This window comes from Grus americana, chromosome 6, assembly GCF_028858705.1.
Source record: "Grus americana isolate bGruAme1 chromosome 6, bGruAme1.mat, whole genome shotgun sequence".
NCBI classification, from domain to species: Eukaryota; Metazoa; Chordata; class Aves; order Gruiformes; family Gruidae; genus Grus; species Grus americana.
The window spans coordinates 15,468,094-15,487,983 of record NC_072857.1 but is presented as its reverse complement, the minus strand read 5'-3'; the positions used below and the strand labels follow the sequence as shown (position 1 = coordinate 15,487,983).

At 40.6% G+C, this 19,890-nt stretch overlaps 1 protein-coding gene across 7 annotated transcripts in view; it reads right to left on the bottom strand.

Annotated features, from left to right (window-relative positions):
- CNTNAP5 (contactin associated protein family member 5) overlaps positions 1 to 19,890 on the bottom strand; it is a 299,942-nt gene that overhangs the window by 88,512 nt on the left and 191,540 nt on the right. For all 7 annotated transcript variants that reach the window (XR_008577724.1, XR_008577725.1, XR_008577726.1 and 4 more), the window contains 2 exons: positions 18,236 to 18,355; positions 5,367 to 5,567 (listed from right to left, as the gene is read on the bottom strand). Coding sequence is in view for 4 of the 7 variants with exons in the window: in XM_054830600.1 (XP_054686575.1) it covers positions 5,367 to 5,567; positions 18,236 to 18,355 (321 nt within the window). In the remaining 3 variants the exon portion in view is untranslated. The remainder of the gene's footprint in view (positions 1 to 5,366; positions 5,568 to 18,235; positions 18,356 to 19,890) is intronic.

Below are 19,890 nucleotides of genomic sequence, written 5' to 3'. Positions count from 1 at the left end.
CTGTTCTATGTTATTTTGTGCAATGACAAATAGTCTCCTGGTAATGCAATAACAATTTAAAGTACTCGGAATGATAAGTGAAAATTATATTTGAAAGGCATAAAATAATAGTGACCAAACCCCCAATGGTAAATGACAGCTTGTTATGGGTCATCTTTTATCACCTCATGGTACATCTATGTAAAGAACTTTATCAGAACCCAGGCTTCATACTCCTTTCTCCATAAAGATTTATACTGCTCTAAAGCGTGTGTCTCCATTATATGAAACCTTGGTGCCAACCATGCCTCTAATCACTGTGGGTCACCGCTGGAGAAAAAAATAGTAGAACTAGCGAAGGTCCAAGAAGGGCAACTAAAGGGACTATAAAAGCACTGAATGAGTGCAGAATTGTGATTCACTGCATCCTGCAATACCAGAACTCAGTGCACCAAGTAAAACATTAACTTAAAATGCATTGTAAAAAGTAGCTGTGTACAGAGCAAGTAGGGAACTCCTGGAACTTGCTTTCCTAGGAGGCTGCAGACACAGACAATGTAATAAGTTCAAAAAGAGATTAGACAAATTTATGAACTCCAGATCCATAGTGGTTACTAAAAGGGATTGGCAATGGCATAAACTCTAATGCCTGTAACAGAGCAACTGTGGGTGATGGGAACGTATCGAGGGATGTGCTGAAGACATCCAGACTTCTGTACTCACCGTAAGCTGCATCTCTCCAACAGCCACTATTGGAGGCAGGACCCTGCAGGACATTTCTTACCATCTTACGCTCTGACATCACTGGAGATGTCATCTGGAACTAAAGAGGGAGCCTGCACAAAGAGCTCTAGCAACGTACAGGGCATAGATAAAACACCACTGAACTGCCTCAGCAGCAGAATTAAGTCTAAACTAAAGTCTAAATTCAGTAATTAGGTCATGCTCCCTGCTGTGAGGTAGCACTGCATCTTTCCCCCCCAATAATAGAGGTACAAAATGCAAATGCAGTGGTTCACAGGTGAGGGCAAACAGCTATCTGGCATAAAGGACCACAGACCTGGAGACAGCACGTGGTCCAGCTTGGCACCAAAATACAGGTCTAGCTGAGAGGCAGAGGGGAGAAGAGGAGGTGGAAACCTGGGTGCAAATCATATCATACTGGGACCTGACAGATCTTGAGAGGGGCAGGCAGAAAGTACAGGGAAGAGGCACAGAGTTTAGGATGGATGTTTGAAATCAAAGCTTGAGGTGACATGGTGTGGGAATTCTACTGGAAATAGAAAAATAAGGAAGAAGGCAGGAAGAAAACACCAGCTAAAGACATTTTTATTTCTTTGATTTTGCTCTAGGACTGATCTTTTCTCAGTCCCTGCCTACACAAATGTGCTATGAACTTGACAGACTGTCAGCCAAGCATTGTAAAGCAAGCTATCCTGCCACTGATACAGCCATCACTGTGTTAAGTCCTTGATATGGTGGATGGGAGGCAGCTTCCCAAATGTTAAGCCTTTGAGTACACCTACTGCTTCTAGAAAACTGAGCAAACTCAGTCAGAGCTGAAGGTTTGTTCAGTTAATAAAGTGTTTTCATAATTTCAAACATCTCATATGTGAACAGTTTAATTAAAAGTGCATGGGCACACATGCACCTATGCTTGTACACATGCCCTTCTCCTAGGTATTACTTGAGATTCTCCACAAAGAAAGGAAATCAGAGTCCCAGGGGCCTATATCTCTTTTCAGATTCCCAGAATACAGACAGCACATTTAGATGTAGCCCAAGCCTCCTGCCCGCCCCTCTCCTCTCCTGCTAGCTTGTCTTGGTCTGTGCTTCTAAGGATGAGGCAGTGGTAAAGTCTGCAATTTTTTGCTAAGAGTGTGGATGACTTTCCTAATTAATGCCAACTGTCAGATCTGCTCTGGTTATGTGGGTGTGTCTCCATCAGGCATGGAGAAGTCACTAGAGACTTACAATTACTGGCCATAAATTAGAAGTTTAATTTACCAGCATAAGAAAGCCAGCTATTCCTCTGATGAACAGACATCTATTCTGATGTTCACAAACCTCCTGAAAAATCTGATGACAGCGATGTACAAAAATGCAGTTCAGGGCAATTTAATTTTAGTTTTCAAAGACATGCTTGCAGCTAAGCTGTAGTATGACAGTGAGAACTGATAAGGCTGTTCCAGACAGCAGGAGGTGGAGATGAGTAAACTCCTTTGCCAACTGCCAGATTGCACGTCTGACACATTGCAGATGTAAATCCAAGTAACTCAATGGGGAGACTACTCTGAATCACACCCACTGGGGACATGCCTATGTCTTCAGGGCAAGAGGTAGTAGGAAGACTGGAAAGACAAGCTCCTGGATATAAACTGGAACAATTTTATGCAAGCCAGGAGCATCCCTTGGTTTCTCTTTGAGGCAGCCCAGAGTACCATGCTTGTCCCTTTGCCCTGGCACGTGATTTTTTTTTCTCTTTTTTCCCCCAGGTGAAAGCTGTGAAAACCAAAATTGCTACGTAACAACAGGCATCTTTGCTGCAGAGTAACCTTATGAACGCAAAAGGAAAGAGAAATCTTTTTATTGCTTCTCTGTGCAACATGATAGTGTTTACATCCTGAAGACAAGGATTTGGGGGTTTGGTGCTACCAGCAGAGATATCCTAATCGTGCATTCCATCTCCTCGGGGAAAAAAAAAAAAAACAAAAAAAGTATAAAGCCCAAAATGAGAGGAGGGTCAGAAATGGATTGGATCCCTCGCAGAAAAGGGAACTTTTATAGCTCCGTCAAGATGAGATACACCTCTGGGAGATGCCCTTCCATCAAGCATTCACCACTGGGCTCAGTCCAGAGGTATTAATGAGTGGTGACAGTCAGCAGGCTGGATTAGGTCCTGCAATGTTTCCTGCTGGCCTACGAATGCAGCATTGTCATCAGTACATGTGCACTGTACACCGACTTCTGAAGGAAGAGCTGAAGTGTGGTTCATTAACTGTAATTACACATTATGATACCCTGGCAACACAGAGAGAACAGCATGCTTCAGGCATCCAAAAGCCTAGGCTGAATCAAGAAACAAAACCCAAGAGTTTTGATTTTTGTTCTGTTGCTCTGACCCCAAATCAAACTCTCTCCAGTCACTTCTGGGCATAAACAACAGAAGTGAGATTCTTCTGCAGGGAGTCCAGCAAAATGCCCTAGGATTATTCGCACTTGCAGCTCATCTTCGAGTTTAGGAATGGAAATTCTTTAAATCTTAGAACTCTTCAAGACACCTATAGTGCTCAGCACCAGTGAGTCTCTAGGCTCTTCTATAATGTAGCAGCAGTTCACCCCAAAATGAACACCAATTAATAGAGCTATTTAAGGCTTTGGGGAAAAATGCCTTTCTATCATTTAAAAACACTTAATGCTCAGCTAAGAACACACTGTTACCCATATCTCGTCATTTCAAGAACTCAAAGGATTTATTTTTGAGCATGTGCCACAATCTCACCAAACTTACAGCCTTAGGCTATTGAGAAAGTTCAGGATGAAAAATGGAAAGTGTAATTAAAAAGCATAGAAAAGGAAGAAAAAAGAAGAAAAAATGATGGTGTCTGCCACATGCACAGCGCTGGATTGTAATTTTTTGGTGATTTATCAGCTGGAGCTGTACTAAAGAGTTATGAGTCATGCAATTCTTGTGTGGTCAACTGTCAGGACCACAGTGGCACTGCAGCAGCTGCAAGAGCACAAGCCGGGCTGCTGGACACCATCCCCGCATCCTCTCCCTTGAGGAATCAGTCACACCTTTGGTCCTGGGCAAGTGGAGAAGGAGCTGCCTGTCAGGAATCATCTTAGCCAGTGTGCCAGTCACTAGACAGCTTTAGCCTTGAAGCAGGAGAGTTTATATACTGTCAATTTACCCAAGACTATCACTGTTTTGTTTTTTGGTTTTGGTTTGTTTGGGGGTTTTTTGTTTGTTTATTTTTGGTTGGTTTTTTTTTTTTAAGGCGAAATGGGTTTGGATCCTTAAGAAGTGTCCTTAACTTTATAAAGGTACACATACAGGAGGTATCTCAAAATGCACTCATAGTGTATCTTTCTGCATAGGCATGACCAAGTACCTCACAGAAATGTGAAAAGCAAACACGTGCAGACCTGCTCTAATATTATGGCCTTCATCCTTAAGAAAATATTTTGGAAATAATCACCGTGTGATCATATTTTTATAACATGTCAAATGTGGTGTGGGATACAGAAGCCAGCAACACTGTAAGTATTTGTAAAACATTAGTTGCCCCTCTTCATGAGCAGTTCTGCCTGCGTTTTGTTTTCCCTTTGTGCTCTACCCTGGATGCTGATATTAACATTTAATTCTTTAAAAAATTATTAGCAATACAAGCAGTTCTTGCTGGTAAATTCTGATGATAACAAAAGACATAATTCACAGGTTTTAAAAATAAACTGGCAGTAAGGCATCTGATTACTGGATCCATAAACATTCAGTGTTATAGTAACTTTGCTGGAACCGGGTGGGTTTTGGATACATCTCATTAGGCAATGTATTTTTAACACAATAGGAACTCCCATTGCAAGCTCCCCTTAAGGCTTTCTGTGGGATTTTTTCTAACATACTAACAAATTTAAGAGTTACTAATAATCAAAGAATCACCAGGAACATACAGACATTACAAGTAACCAGATGAGACTTTGAAGACATTCAGAAGCCTGCCTTTAATGTCATTCATCTCTCTGGATAAGCAAATGTAAAATCCCAACCCCAAGAGAGAGTCGAGTGGCAGGCAGCCATCCTGAGTAACCACCGGAGTTTTGGTACCACAGAGACACACAAACTGATTAGATCCTCTGCTTTCTTGTTACTGCTAAATTAAATCAGGGCAAAAAACTTATTCCTTCTATCACGAGGGGAAAATTAGTTTTGCCCCAGAAACAGTACTACCAAGCACCTTAAACATCATATTCAGGGCTGTGGGACTCAGAAGAGGTACACCCCTCCTCTCCAGAAACATCATAAAATTCTGGAGCAGTCTGGGTGCTTTCTATATTTAAAACACGTTTAAAAACTGTAAATGAATAAACACATCCAGCTAAATAACAGCTTTTGGGCTTCTAAGCAGTACTTTCAGTTGTAGAAGCTTTCAAAGCCTTTGTATGTATGAACTTATAGAGTGGAAACTCCCCTGCAGAGCTCTGACCCTCCTGCATCAGAGGACAGGTACTGCACAGTGGTATCCAAGGAGGTAAAAGGCTTTTCACTCCATTCTGTACTCCATTGCTACTATTCGTTTTGCTTTTTTTTTTCCCTCCTCAGTCGCAGTACAGCCTGTATAATCAATAAGAGCTAACAAGGAAAGATTTGGGATCATGGCACTTACTCGGGGTGTTCAGGAGACGTGACTTTTTGCAGTGGTAGGCTGCCTCCTGTTCACAGTACTCTGCACTGTTTATCATGGCTTCAAGCTGCTCCGCAGTGCTGTTGTAGTTAAAGAACATGGTGTACGGCTTCTCCGGATCAGTTCCTTGGACTCTGGTTAGCCCTGTGTTGTTGTGCTGCACTGCAGTCCAGATCTTATCTTCTGTTAAATGAAAAAGGATTGAACAGGACATTAACAGCAAAAAACTTGCAACAAGCAGGGAACAAAAAACCCAATTGAAATCTAATGCTTTACTACACTGGAGAGAAGATCAGCAGGACCCTGGGCTCCAAAACGGTCACTCAGTGATGAAGACACAGGTCAGTGTAGCCCACAGAGCTGTTTCTCCCTGAACCAGCTCAAGAAAACACTACAGAGCCTGCTGAGCAAGAAACTACAAGCTTCCCAGGAACCACAGGAGATTTTCAGCATCATCTATTGCCAGGTATCTGAAGAAAATGAGATACATTTCAGCTGGCTTTGGCCCTGAGAGAAAAAGCATAATAATATGGCTCATGGGGATAGCATTCATCTTTTGCAAACATAGCTGTACCTGAGAACACAGCCCACGCTGTTATAACAACAAACAGTAGTGGAGAACTATGGCTGATGAGCTTACACAAACTCACACAGACAGAAACCACAAACTCTTGCCAGAAAGCTAAAACTGAGAGTATGTTCTTACCATCCAGTTGGAAGTCAGATCACTCATTTGACTCAGTTCTCAGATTTTTCTAAAGGTAAGTTGAGTGATGACCTGCTTGGATGATGGTACAATACAACAAATGCCTTGGCATCTGTAGTTAACTGTCAATGTTGATGTTTTCCATTCTGGAGAGCCCATCCTCACCTCCTTCATTGCATTTACTGGCAGAGCAAGGGATTTCGTGAGAGAAAGCAGAATCTAGGTAAGTACAACCTGCACCGTACAGCTCATGACCACCATTGGGGTTGGCATGATAAGGAGAACATCGCAATTAGAAGCCATTAGCTTAGCAGGGAGGCTGTTTCCCAGCTGGTTCTGGTGAGATAGTAACAGGCAAGATAACAAGGACAGCCTGACCAGCCAATCTGCTGAGCTGACCCAGAGAAAAAGGCAAACTCTTTAATGAGGAATCACAGAACTGATACTGCACATACTCCACGATATTATTAAGAGTCACATCCAGTTAATTCCCTCTTTATCAAAGACCCTGCTCGCCCAGGGAGGATACAAGATACTGACAGGGCAAATCATTCGAGGAGAGGAAGATTTCAATCTCGTTTACAGAAACCTACAGACAGTTACGGAGGAAGAAGCAAGATCTAGACACGAGATTTCTATTTTGTTATACATGCTTCAACAGGGAAACCCTGGATGACGCTGAGCCACATCTTTTCTAAACCAACCTTAAAAACTGTGCATTTAAGTATTCAGATGGTTTTCCCAGACTATGTGGTCTGAGTTCTTGCAGAGCATGAGCTTTCCAGTTACTCCCCAATACACTGGCATGACAAGTGCAGTAGCTTTGTGGCCACTGCAATGCATTGCAGCTGAAGCACTTTTCATTGAGCTACTGATATCCTACAGATTACTTCAACAGGACTCTAATACCTGTATAAAAATCCTAAATGGACTATCTGTGCAAAGACACTCAGATGATTTAATGGATTGTCATTATGGAAGCATTCAGATGACAGCAAGTAACAACAACCATCTGGAGACTATTTAAAGAGGTCTGTTTCCAAGACCTGACTGCAAGTTAGGGAGAAATTACTCTCCCAGTAACGTATGGCATCAAGCGTAAGGACAGTTTATGTTCAGCAAACTATACATTCACTCACAACACTCATAATTTCTGTGATGGTGGACAGAAAGAATTTGCTCATAGATCTGTAATTCTGCAGTTCTTATTGAGTTCAGGATGCTGCTCATGGATCCTTTGAGTTGGAGCTCAATGAAACTGCTGCAATGTGCGATACACAAAAGTTTGATTAAAATCCCAAGAAATATTACAAATTTTAGTTGTAAAACTTGCCCCAGTGATCGTAATCACAGTCAACGCTGTAGCACAATACCCTGCACAGTCCTGCACAATATATTTCTTCCAACAGAATATAATTCAATGACTTCATAACATACATCTTGTACATCTGAAAGCAGTGATTCTTATCAGCCAGAGTCTCTTTTGTCTTTTGTTCTCTCAGGGATTGACATGAACAGAGTGGACTTTTCAGAAGCAGTTGAGAGTAAGCTAACTTTGCTCTTACTGAAGTTGGTAGAAGTTTAACCACTGCCTTCACTGAAAAATCTTCTAAACAGACAAACATCAAGCTGCTGATACTGCAAGAGAGATATAAACCCCAGAGATATGGGGACAAACCGCTGAAATTCCAGATGGGCAGTCATAGGCTTCTCCCCATTGAGAGTTATTAACATAATTTTGAGAAACTGCAGTAAAATCAATGCTCACAATAGTGGCTACAGTGCTGCTCAGGAAGTACAACAGCCGAAGGCTATTGTTTTGGAGTGGTTAACACCACTGTGCTTTCCAAGCTGCGTACTTGTACACCAGGAAAGATCCTGTGTGGGTACCTGAAAAGCCAAAAGCATCAAGATCTAGTAATTTAGAAGCGACAAAGGATTACTAAGAAAAGCTTACTAAAAGTAGTATAGCATAAAACAGTCTTCCCAAGAAATGTCGGAAATGTAATTAATTGACACGTTTGAAATGAGGTTGGACAAGACATGAGCAAACATATTATTAGGGACAAGTACTCATTAACAAGTGTGTTGGACAGACAATGCGACAGGTTTTTCTCTTATTTTCCTTTGTGATTGTTCATTAATTTTCAATGGTCTTGTTATCATTACAGCTGCACTCAACTGTCCCTCTGAGATCTGAACTTTGACATACAAGAACTGCTTTTGTCCTCAGGATCTTTTAGAAATGACAAGCTAACTGCAGATTTTCCATACTCTGGTTTGTGAAGAGAAAGGAAAAATGAATCAAGTTTCTTTCTTTACTCAAAGTAATTGAGATTTAGCAAGTACATCTGAACTTTTAGAAAAAAAAAGTTAAAAAAAGTAATAGCAGAAAGGAAGAATTCCGGAATTACATTTCAGGCATTTCCTAATCTACACACGCCTGTGCTTGTTATGCTTATTACTTTTACAGGTCAGATCTGTGTTTTGCTGGTCACTTCGAAGATTCCCTCTATGCTCAATCTTTGAAGTAAAGGTAACCATCAGTACAGCTTCTCAAAAATATGTATACGTTTGGCTCACTGGTCTGGTGAAAGGAGTCACAGCCACCAGCAAGCATACCCCTGGGACAGCAAAAGCTACCGCCATTCAAAAGTTTATTGCTTTTTCCTATGCACAGTAGGTGTAGAAAGAGCACAAAGAAACACATCCTCTGCCACCTTTTCTCTTTTTAAACAAAAGTAAAAAAAAAAAGGGCAATGAAAGAGGCTTTACATCTTGGAGTCTTGTGGCCCAACACACCGCAGATACAAGACAAAAGAGCTGGTGACAACAATGTTAGAAGATGAAAAGGAAGACAGATGTATTCATCCATCTCAGCCATGCTTCTTCCTGCTTCCCAGGGAAAAAATAAGTACCTCCATTTTAGAAACAGGTAACATGCACAAAGTCACACACAACCTGCTAGAAGAATAAGGAATTACATTCATATTGCAGTAAAAGCAAACAAACAAAACCAGAGAAAGTTCCTTCTTTCAAAAGGGCATCCCTTGGTTTACATGCAGCAAATGAGACTGAAAACAATTTAGTTTGCTTCAGACAGCGTGGGAGAGGTGACACTGCTCCCCCCTTCGTTTCAGCTGACTGAGGGAGAAGTAACTAAGAGATGGAGGGCAGTAAACTCTTGAACCATTCCAAGACAATAGCAAGACCATGTGCATCTACCTCCATAGATCAGAAAACCACACGAAAATAATTCCAGCCTTTCTTCTGAAGACCCTCACCATTCAGGTCAACTCTTGGGCTTTATTCAAGCACCATTTTCTCCACCTCAACCCAGCAACATTTAGAAAAAGATCATACTACTTTCTCAAATTCACATGCACAAATTTAGCTAGGGCTGCTCCCAGAATACAGCTGGCTGCCTCAGAATGAGATCAAGGAATTATACCCTTACAGCTCAATCAGCGTGTACTCTGAAGCCTACTGACAACAATCTGGGAGCTTGCATTTCAAGCGTGCTTCAGGATCTGTGTAAGAAATGTAGCTGCAACCTGGACATGCACACAGATCACTACAGCTCAAAAGCAATGCAACAGCTGTCTGCAAGTTAGCTTCATGACTTGCACATGCCTTTGCAGAGGCTTACCTCCGCATGGATTATGCCTATGGCTTTTGAAAATGAGGTTTCAAATACTGTTCCTATTTCACAATGCGAGGATTGTTGGGGTTTTTTTAAAAAAATCTTTATTCTTTCTTGTTTTGTTTTCATTATATTTTTAGGCAGTGACACTGTAATCATGGATGCAAACCAAGTTGAGTGTCACTAGCTCCTTCTAGCCATTTCCATATCTGGAAACTGTTAAACTAGGCAGATAAGGCTCTCTCCCTTTATTTCAACAAAGAAGTTACCATTATCTTTTTACATCTGTCCATACTATATGTTTTTTTCCTGTTTGCTCAATTTAATGAGCTCTCCCTGCACTTGTGAGTTTGAATGAAAAAGCTGTTCTCCAGGCAAAGGTCACTGTTTGTTTTTACCTTCTATTATTACATTTTATTATTTTATTACTTTCTCAGCTTGGTAAAATTTCAAACCACACACAAGCTGAAAGTCATTCAAAACCCAGTAGGAGAGTGCAGCCACATCTTCTGCTGTATAACCTGGAATAGTTATATGCAGGCTTGAAAAGCAGATTTCCTAAATGCTTGTTAAATTGTTCCATAATTCGAAGGTGACAATGCTTTAATTTCAGGGTAATGCTACAGCTTTATGACTTCACAGTTTTATTTAATGGTCCAATTTACCAGGATATTATGCTGCCTATATTTGGTCCTAGGAGATGTTTTTACAGCATGGGACTGCAACGCATTCAGCACATTTTAGACCCTCTGTTTAGCCTCACCCATAGTTCTATCATCTTGCTGGAAGCCTCCAAGTTGCTTTTGACGGCACACAAATTAAATTGTGGGAAATTAGAGCAGCTGGAAAACTGGCTTTCAATGAGGTCTGTATTGTCTAATTCTCATTTTTATTCTTCAATTTGAAATATCTCTGTGGAGCACATTTCTCCCATACAAACTGCATCACTCCTTTGTGATTTAGGAGGTTTGTCACAAAACAAGATTATTCAGACTGATTAAATTGCCAACAAGCCAAACATACGGTAAATGCTACATGAGAGAGGAGAAATTGCTCTGAGAGCTTGTATGATGCATTTGTTTCATGGTGCTCTACATTGAATGCCAAATATTGTCTTGAAAGCTGTACCTGTGACTACAGGAGTACCCTCACAAAAGACAGACTCTCCTTCCTGAATAATGTATTGTTTTAAGCTGCAGTGGCAGTTTAACCCAACAGCTCTAACATACACCCCCCTCCCCAAAGAATACAAAAAAACCCCCCAATTTCTTACAGCAAGCAGCTTTAATTCACTGACTATAAGAAGGTGTTTTCTGAGTCTGCTATGAAATCCACTTTTTTCTCCTCCTTTTATTTTTTCCCCTGCTGGCTGATCCAGCAATATGTGCTTTTGCAGCTTGTTTTGTGTTTATCAGCCGCCTCCTAGTTTCCAATTCAGCCACTTCCAGCCAGTGTAAAAGCACTGCAATACATTTCCATGGAAACAATTCTGGGGGGGTTCCCGTCCCCCCAGTCCTGCCTGCAGCCCCCTACCAGCAGACTGTACCTGCGGGTGTGCATTCCTCAGGGACGCCCAAGCCTGGAACCATTCCCAATCTGTGAATCCCTCCTGGCAATTGGAAATCAGAACCAGGAAGGCACAGGGGTTGCGGTGACACCCCCTGCTCCAGACATGCTGTCCCAGCCCCGGCAGAGAGGGAAGAGCTGGGTTCCCAACTCCCTTATGCCCCAGGCATGAGGTTTGCTCACTCTGAGCCCACGTTTCGAGGCGTTTCTGTCAGCAGAATGTCCATGCCAGGCAGCTCCGATGGATGAGATCAAGACACCTCTTCTGCAACCCCTTGCGCTCTCAGCGCCCTGTGCTGAAGCCCAGAGATGGCAAACCATTATCCTGCCAGCCGGCTTCTTGATGATCCTCTGCTTCCATATTTCCTCTAATACAGTGTATCTACGACAAGCAGTAAGAAATATTCCTCCCCAAAAATTGAAAAGGCAGTCACTGAACTACTTCCTAGTGCAAAATGGACACTTCTCCACTGCACTCACACTTGCTGCACTTGTGACAACAGTGCAGTCCTCTCTGACTCAGTCTCCATCTAAGGTGAGTTTTGAGAGACTCAACATGTCAGTATTCCGCTGTTTCACATGCCTTGCAATGGCTCACATATCTGCATGAGCATGGCAGACGTGGAGCCCGCAGGAGATTTGCCATTCTTCCGATGCAGCACCAGGAGGTCAGGCAGGACGCCTCTGGGTTTCCAACGTGGCACTAGACACCTGTGTCTGGGGTAAATGGATCCAACCCTTTTAACTGAGACAGCCGGAGTGACTTTTAGAGAGCCACAGCTTACCACTAACTTCTGAGCACTGCAAATTTGGCAAGAGAGTGATTAAGTTGCAATAACCCTTCGTAATGTCTGCTGTTAGGTTCCTCTGTACTAAAACTTCCTTGGGGGCCTCCTGCAAGTGTGACGGTGAAGGCAGCCTGCAGGACTTCTGCTGTGAACCTCATCAGAAACACAACAATTTCACAACGCAGATTTTGCTGAAAACAGCTAGGCAGCTGTTGGCAGCACAATGCCTTTGACATAATATAAACACTAAAGATTGTTTTTCATTTTATAAAGTTCTGGAATACTTAATGAAAATTCAAAACAGAAATGTATAAATTGTCAGAACTACAGTGTGCCAAAAGACCTGTAGTGTTTGAGAGGATAAACTGTAAATCTTTATGGGCTGTCTTTAATCTAAACAGTAGTAAATAATTTGTAAAGGTTTCTCATTTGCTGTTTTCTCCAGTGATGAAGTCAATCACAATCACAGACAGTAAGCTGCAAGGTACACTCGTTAAAAAAACAAACAAACAAAAAAGGCACTCTAAAAAACTTCCTTAAGAAGTTCAAAGCTGTAAAATCTTATCTAGCTCATTCTGAGAATCTCAGGCAGTTTCACCATTTAGCTTCTTGTCCCACAATTACACAGTTGCAGGTAATAAAACCAGAATTAAGGGCATGACCTCCTCCTCAGCCTAACGGGTGGCAGCCCTTCTTTCCACCTGAGAGTCTGCCAAGTCCACAGGAAACGTAACAAGGGTTGAATCACATGGTGACTTCTGTATCACTGTAACTGCTATACAAAATAAAAGGAGATGATTTCTAATGGAAAATGGATTAATAAATTATATAAGCAGATGGACTGAGATTCTTGTGTGAAAACAAAGGGAAAGGTGGATGCCGTGGACAGTAATACCACCGGTTCCACGATTCTGTTGGGAGTGCAACAGGCATCCCTACTGCAAGGATTGAGGTCTAGCCAGCTCTGCTTTGTAGTAGCCCGTCTCTTTGTTACTCCAGCCTGCTCCTAGGTCACAGCAAAGTCAGCAAAGCTGAACTGCTACGGTATTATCCCCAAATAGCTATAAGTGGGACTAATCAAACACTTATAGTATTTAGACACTTCAGCCACAAACACAACTTGTATCCTCCTGAATTCAACCCTCTATACATGTCAGAGAATATGTACTATAGGGAAGAATAAAATCTGTATCATTAGCTGAATGGGGGGGTGGGGGGGGGAAGGCTAGAGGCAATTTATAAAAAAATGCAAGTATAACTTTGGCAATCTCTTTCATATCTTTTTATAATCTCTTACTTTGAGATTTAAACACAGTTTCTACACAGTTTTCTAAGAAAGAGAAAATAAAGCTTTACTTTTCTTGCACCAGAAAAATAGGCAACATTTGCATTTTGAGAGGAGACTGCAAAACAGAGATGATCTGCAACAAGGACAGATATATTTTTGTTCATTAATGATTTTTTCTTTAGGGCAGTTTCAAAACCAAATCTTGGACTAGCAGCAAGAGCTGGGTTAAGGACCCATCTTTCCCCAGTCTGCACCCCTGGAGATTAAAAAAAAGGGGGGGGGAAGTAAGCTATTTGACGACTGGACAAATATCTGGCCAAGATAAAATTAACCATTGATCTAGTCATGGCAATTTCTAAGCATTATTGATTTGATAGCCCAGGGTCTGCAAACAGTAGAACAGCATCAGTAAAGTGCAGTGACAGAATGACTCGAGTGTATGGTAAGCAAATCTTTCAGTTATCAAGGGTAAAATTTACTCTGGAGGAGATGAGAAAAGGTCATTACAAACACTTTCTGTACAGGTCAAACAAACAAGTACATGGATGTAGATTGCATGTCTATATACTTTGCACTGGAGAATGATTATTAGCATTTAAGTAGTACTCAAGACAGATCAATAGATTTCTAAGCAACAAGAGAAAAAGAACAAGCCTCACAATGACAGAAAGACGGCCAGACCAGAGGTTCAGATGGTCCATTAGCCATTTTCTGTATGGATTATCAGTCACTTCAGTGGTAAGTGAAGATTAATTCAACTAAGCTAATTATCAAACAATCAGCCTACAGGGAAAATTTCTTTCCCAGTGCTGGTGGTTGTTCGTTACCCCAAAGGATGACAGGATACATTCTCTCTGTACTTCATGCAAAAAAGTGTGCGGGTAGAGCAGCATGGATGATGAGAGAACTCAGGTAAAGCAAGCGGAGCCAGCTGACATTCCCATGCAGATGGCCCTGGAAACAGGCTAGCTATGTTCTCATGGCACTGAATGCAATCATCCCAAACTAATAATCCCTGCATGGACCCACACGAATCCTCATGGTGTCTCACACGGCATCCTAATACAGCGATCATGGCTCGGGCACATACACCTGGTTCACTCCCCTCACACACATGTGGTGTGGATTCCTCTTTGTTCCTTACAGTTGACGAATTTCCCTGTGAAAGTGACTTTGCTTCGAGTGTGTAATGGGTATATAAAGGTGAAGAAAACATTATGTTAATAAGGTGCTGTCTTTTTTTTTTTTTTAAATTGTTTTGAGTTTGTTGCCTTTTGATGCCATTGAACTGTCTCTCTATTCCTATTGTAAGAAAATGCAAATGAACATAGCTTCAGTCGATGAGGCCCCTTCACTTTGGGTCATCCCACTCTAAATAACCCCAGATTATTTACTTTTAACCTCTCTTTGTACAGATATCTTTCTACGCCTTTAATTAAGTACATTACTGTTCCTCACAACCTCCTATTTCAACAACATATTTTACTTTTACTAGAAATAAACAGCCTTCAAGATAAGATCCTTCTAAAGTGCTTCACATGATCTTCCCTCTTCTTGACCAACTTAAATAATAGCGTGTCATCTACAATTTTTGTCACCTTGCTTTTTCAGTCACTTCTCCAGACGATGAATAAATACATTTATCCACTCTAGTATCAGCAGATATCCTGTGACATTCTACTGTTAAATTTCTTGCCATGCTGAAAATTGGCTTTATATTTTTTAATACTTTTTTCCTCTTCTTTTCTCCTTGCAAAATTTCTTTCCCTTATTTCTCTCTCCCTCTTTGTATGATTGTCCAATTCCCTCTCAACATACACAATCACAATTTTCTGCTTTCTTCAGAAGTTTTACTCAGCAGTGGGCTGTTAAAGTTGACAGGCTGCAGAGAAATCCCTGCGACCACAGACACAATAAATTAACTTGTAATGTTGATACTTCCCATATCCACATCACCTGTTGGTTGCCTATGATCAGACATCTCAGTATGTGAGAAAGCTGGTGTTCATCTGCCCTGGTTGATAACTGGCTACAAACAAGATCCCCTATCTGTTCAACTGAACTGGTAAAAATTAGAAGGAGTTTTAAACAAAGTGAACATTAAGGAACAACACTGTTCTCTAAATGCAAAGATGCTGCTCATTTCTGATGATCTGATTCCTTCTTTGAATTCATCCTTCACAGATTCAAGGCACTGTAATTCCCAGAAGTCATTAGCCCCCTGCACCTCTACTTTTAAAAGCACTAAATGAGTCATTTCCCTGGATTTTCCATTCCACCTCCAAATTCTTCAGCCTGAACACATTTTGGGCATAAAAAGGTTACCTCTTCTTGAACTGTATACAAAAAGAACTGCCAGCCTCAGTAAAAGCAAAGCTTCATTTAGCCCGGGAGCCTGCCTCTGCCTTTGAGGGTGAACAGCTACCCAGGGAAGTAAGGGAAGGCAAAAGGTTTTCCTGAAACTCATTCCCATTTTCCGGCGATCTGCCTGAGCTGGGAGCTGCAACTGAACCTCCATGTTTAATTGCACTTTCTGAATCTATCAGTCAAGACTGGGGGTTCTTCCAGGCTGGTTTTTCCCTCTGTGGATACACTGGCCTCCTTGATGTCCTGTGGTAATAAGTTTCAAGTTGAATTATTCATTGCATACAAGAAAACAAACAACCCCCCTCCCAAATGCTGCTATTTAATAATTTTACTGTCCCTTCGCTCCTATATCACGAAAAAGAATCAATCCCTATTTGCTTTCTTTACGCCACATATGATCTCCATCCTTTGCTGTGACAGTTCCCTCCACTATCTTTTTTAGTTTGTTTAGTGTCCCCATACTTGGAAGCCATCCACACTTCTCACCACCTACTTTATTCTATTCACAGGAGGTGCGGTATGGATTTATGTCACTGAACAATAATGTTAACTTTTTTTGTCTCTGTTCCTTTCCTAATATAACAATGTAGAAATTAATTTTTTACTTTTTCTGATCATTGATACTTCCAGAAAACCATACAGAAGCATTACCTGAAAAGAGTAACAATCCATACCTGTGTACATAAAGTTATTTTTTCCATACTTTGCACTTAATCTATTACTGTAAACATTTAAATTATTATCAGCATAATGATAAGGTATGTTCCCAGAGAGAAAAGAAGCTCTTGTGATTAAGGCACCCAAACCGTATCTAGATGATACAGAAGCATAACTCATTTGTAACTCAAACTCTCTGGACAACTATAATATAGTAATTTCTTTCTGTGCCTCTTTTTTTCAGTCCTCTTCTATGCAACAGGAATAAGAGAGATGCCTATGACAAATGACCTTCTCCTGCCTCAAATGAGACATTTAGGGGCAAAGAAGAAATTTGAAAAAGTTTTCCAGGCTAGGAGGTTTTGTCAGTTTTCCCCACCTCCAGTTTTCTCATAATCAAAATAAAATAAGAATGTCAGCAAGTTCATTACAGATAGAGAGAAAATCAGGTATATGCCTTCTGGATTTCTGCCAAATAAAATTTATTTGAGGAAAGCAGATGCCTTCTGCAAGGACTTTGTCAAAAGTCCTACTTCTTCAGCAGAGATAAAAAGCACTAACAATGTTTTGATGACATATATTTATATAATAAATAATAAAAATGAGCACATTTCCCATACTGGAGATCAAGGAAGGATATTCAGACAGAATGGTGAAACTCTGTTTCGATTCTTACGAGATTCAACAACAGTGAAGGAGACACATCTTATTAAATATTTGTTACACTTGAATAAAAAACATGCTTAATAATTAACTGGTGTGCATTTAATTAACATAATGATTGCCCAATTAAATCAAAATGAAAATTTAATTTGAGACACTTGAAGTACAAGGAGATTAAGGATAAAATATGAATATCCTCAGTCCTTAGTTTTCAGGACTGAGTGCGGAGGTGATATGTGGCAAAGTAGCTTAACCAGAATTAGCAATTTAGAAGGGGTAATAAAATATTCTTTCAGCTGCACCTGGCCACAAGAAGCAAAAAAATGCTGAGGAGACAGTCTAGGAAATTTCCTCTCTGTTTCAAAAATAAGAAGCAGAAAGGAGGCTATACTGTCTATGCCAATCCACAACATGGGCTATGTAATCTTTTCTCATACCCTTCCATGACAGTCCTATATAAAAAATAGGACCCACTTAAAGGGAGAATTTGCCAGATAAAAAGTGTTTCAAATGAATATATCTATTTTAAAACTACAGAACTGTAAGGTTGAAGAGCCTCGACCAATAGTTCACCTTGCCAGGCTCTTTCTCTGCTACCTGTCTCTTTGGTGTTCCTCCTCCTAAAAGCATCATGCCCTCTCCTCCATACACATACCCAGGGTTTCTATTCTATGGGACATCAAAGGCAGCACACTTGTACAAGGGGAGGTTTTCCTGCTTAGTCAGACTGGAAGGGTTTACAGCTAGCTCAGTGCAAGGAGTTTAATAATCATTCCTTGATCTAGTATTCCAGTAAAGCAGAGAAACCATTCAGTTACAGAAGAAGATTTGAATTCTAAGTTTCTACATCTTTGCTAAAAATTATAAACATCTCGTTAGAAATTATGATATTATGAAAGAATAAATCAGCAGTGCCCTTTATAAGGTACAAATACCATTGTAAATACCACTTAGTGACAGTACAAAGTGAGTCCTTCAAACTTAGTTTAAAAATCATTTTTACATAGATCCTATTTAAGGAAACAGAGTTAAACCTCAGTTAGTACCAGTTGTCTGCTTTTTCCCCACTACTGAGACACCTGTGATTGTGAGGTTGTCTTAGTAGTACAACGATAGCCACGGCAATAATATTAAAGCCAACATAAAGCACCAAAGACGAGGTTAGGTCATTACCTGTTATATTGCAAAACACACGGAGTGGTCCAAGTGGTCCACTTCCATCAGAATCAATGTAGAAGAAACCTGATGTCTTCCCTTGGTGTCGGTAAGCCTCACAAGATTGTTCATAGATAGCTTTAAAAGAGAGAGCGCAATTGTGTCACAAACAAGGAGAAAACAGACACATTTTATACATGAGCACTGCTTTAATCATTGCCATAACATAAACTGTTGGTTCACTGCCGATTAGCATGTAAAAGAGTTTACTACATTTGGACCTGAGCCCATGCTCACGATTAGGCATGTATTTAACTGCTTCCTTGAACTTTATACATACTAGCTTTAAAGATATGGGTATTTGCCTTATTTTGGATTAAAGTATATAAAAACTTAAGTAAATGGGTATGAACTTTCAAACGTGCCACCATCTAGTTATGTAGTGATACATAGTGATATTTCAAACACATACATACCTACACACACTTATACATGATTTACTACCTAGGCATGTGCTTAAGTCTTGCCAACAAAAATTACAGATATTTTTGCCAGTCCTCAGCTTCCCTGAATGACATTGTTAACAAGTATCTATAAACCCCTACCACCGTCTACCACCCAAATGAAAACAATGAATATCCTCTAGCTCAGGCTCATATATGGTGTCCATCCTGGATGACATCTTTACACTTTAGACCTATTTTTATACAGCCAACTCTTTCCCTCTACTTATCAATACTCTTCTTTTGGAAGATTAGTGCCCATGAAAATCCAAGTGGTTAATAAAACAAGCACAGCAGGTCAGCAAGAACAGGAGGAAAATGTCCCACAGGTCAGTGTTTTTGAGGCATGTTTTCAGGTAAGATATCATAACTGTCACTTCACGCGGGGCAAAGAGAACCCACCCCTAGAGAGGCAGTTATGAGGTATCAGAAAGTCACATGTATGATCCTGGATCTTGAACAACAGTAACCTTAAATAGCATTGCAGGAGGATTGATTTTTTTTTTTCTCCACCCATTTAAACACTTACCTGATTATACTGACGAGGTTATTTGCTGTAACAGCTTATGATTGTTCAACTAATTGTCAGCAAATACAATAAAAACCACAAATTGACTCAGCAGATAGATCAAGATTTCCTGTTTTCCCTCCTATGAGGCAGCGTTATGTGGAAGACACAGTAACAGCAATGCAAGCAAACACAATTACTCTCAATCTTTAAGTAAGTTTTTGAGTGCTACCAGTAGCAGAACACACAGAAATATATTTGGACATCATCTTTGGCTGCAGCAAGATCAAATCTATCTTTTACCTCTTAATTTTAAGAGCACATTTAGCTATTTGCACATCCATCATACAGCAAACACAGGACTTAGACTGGGAGATACTATGGGAAACTTGTGAATAACTCAATTGTTAGCCACCACAAATCTTTTTTCCAAGATTTGCAGACCATGTGCAGGGACAACACTTCCTTACTACTTCTGAAATGCAGCCCCAGCCTCTCCTGCAAATGGCAGGAATTACTCTGCACCAGCAGGAATAGTTCCTCATTCCCACTCCTGTGCACACATGGACTTGCATCCCTCCTTTCCCCTTCTTCCCTAAAAGCAGTTTCTCTAATGAAACAAATTTTAGAAAGCCTTAAATAAACAGCCTGAAGTAGCCTTG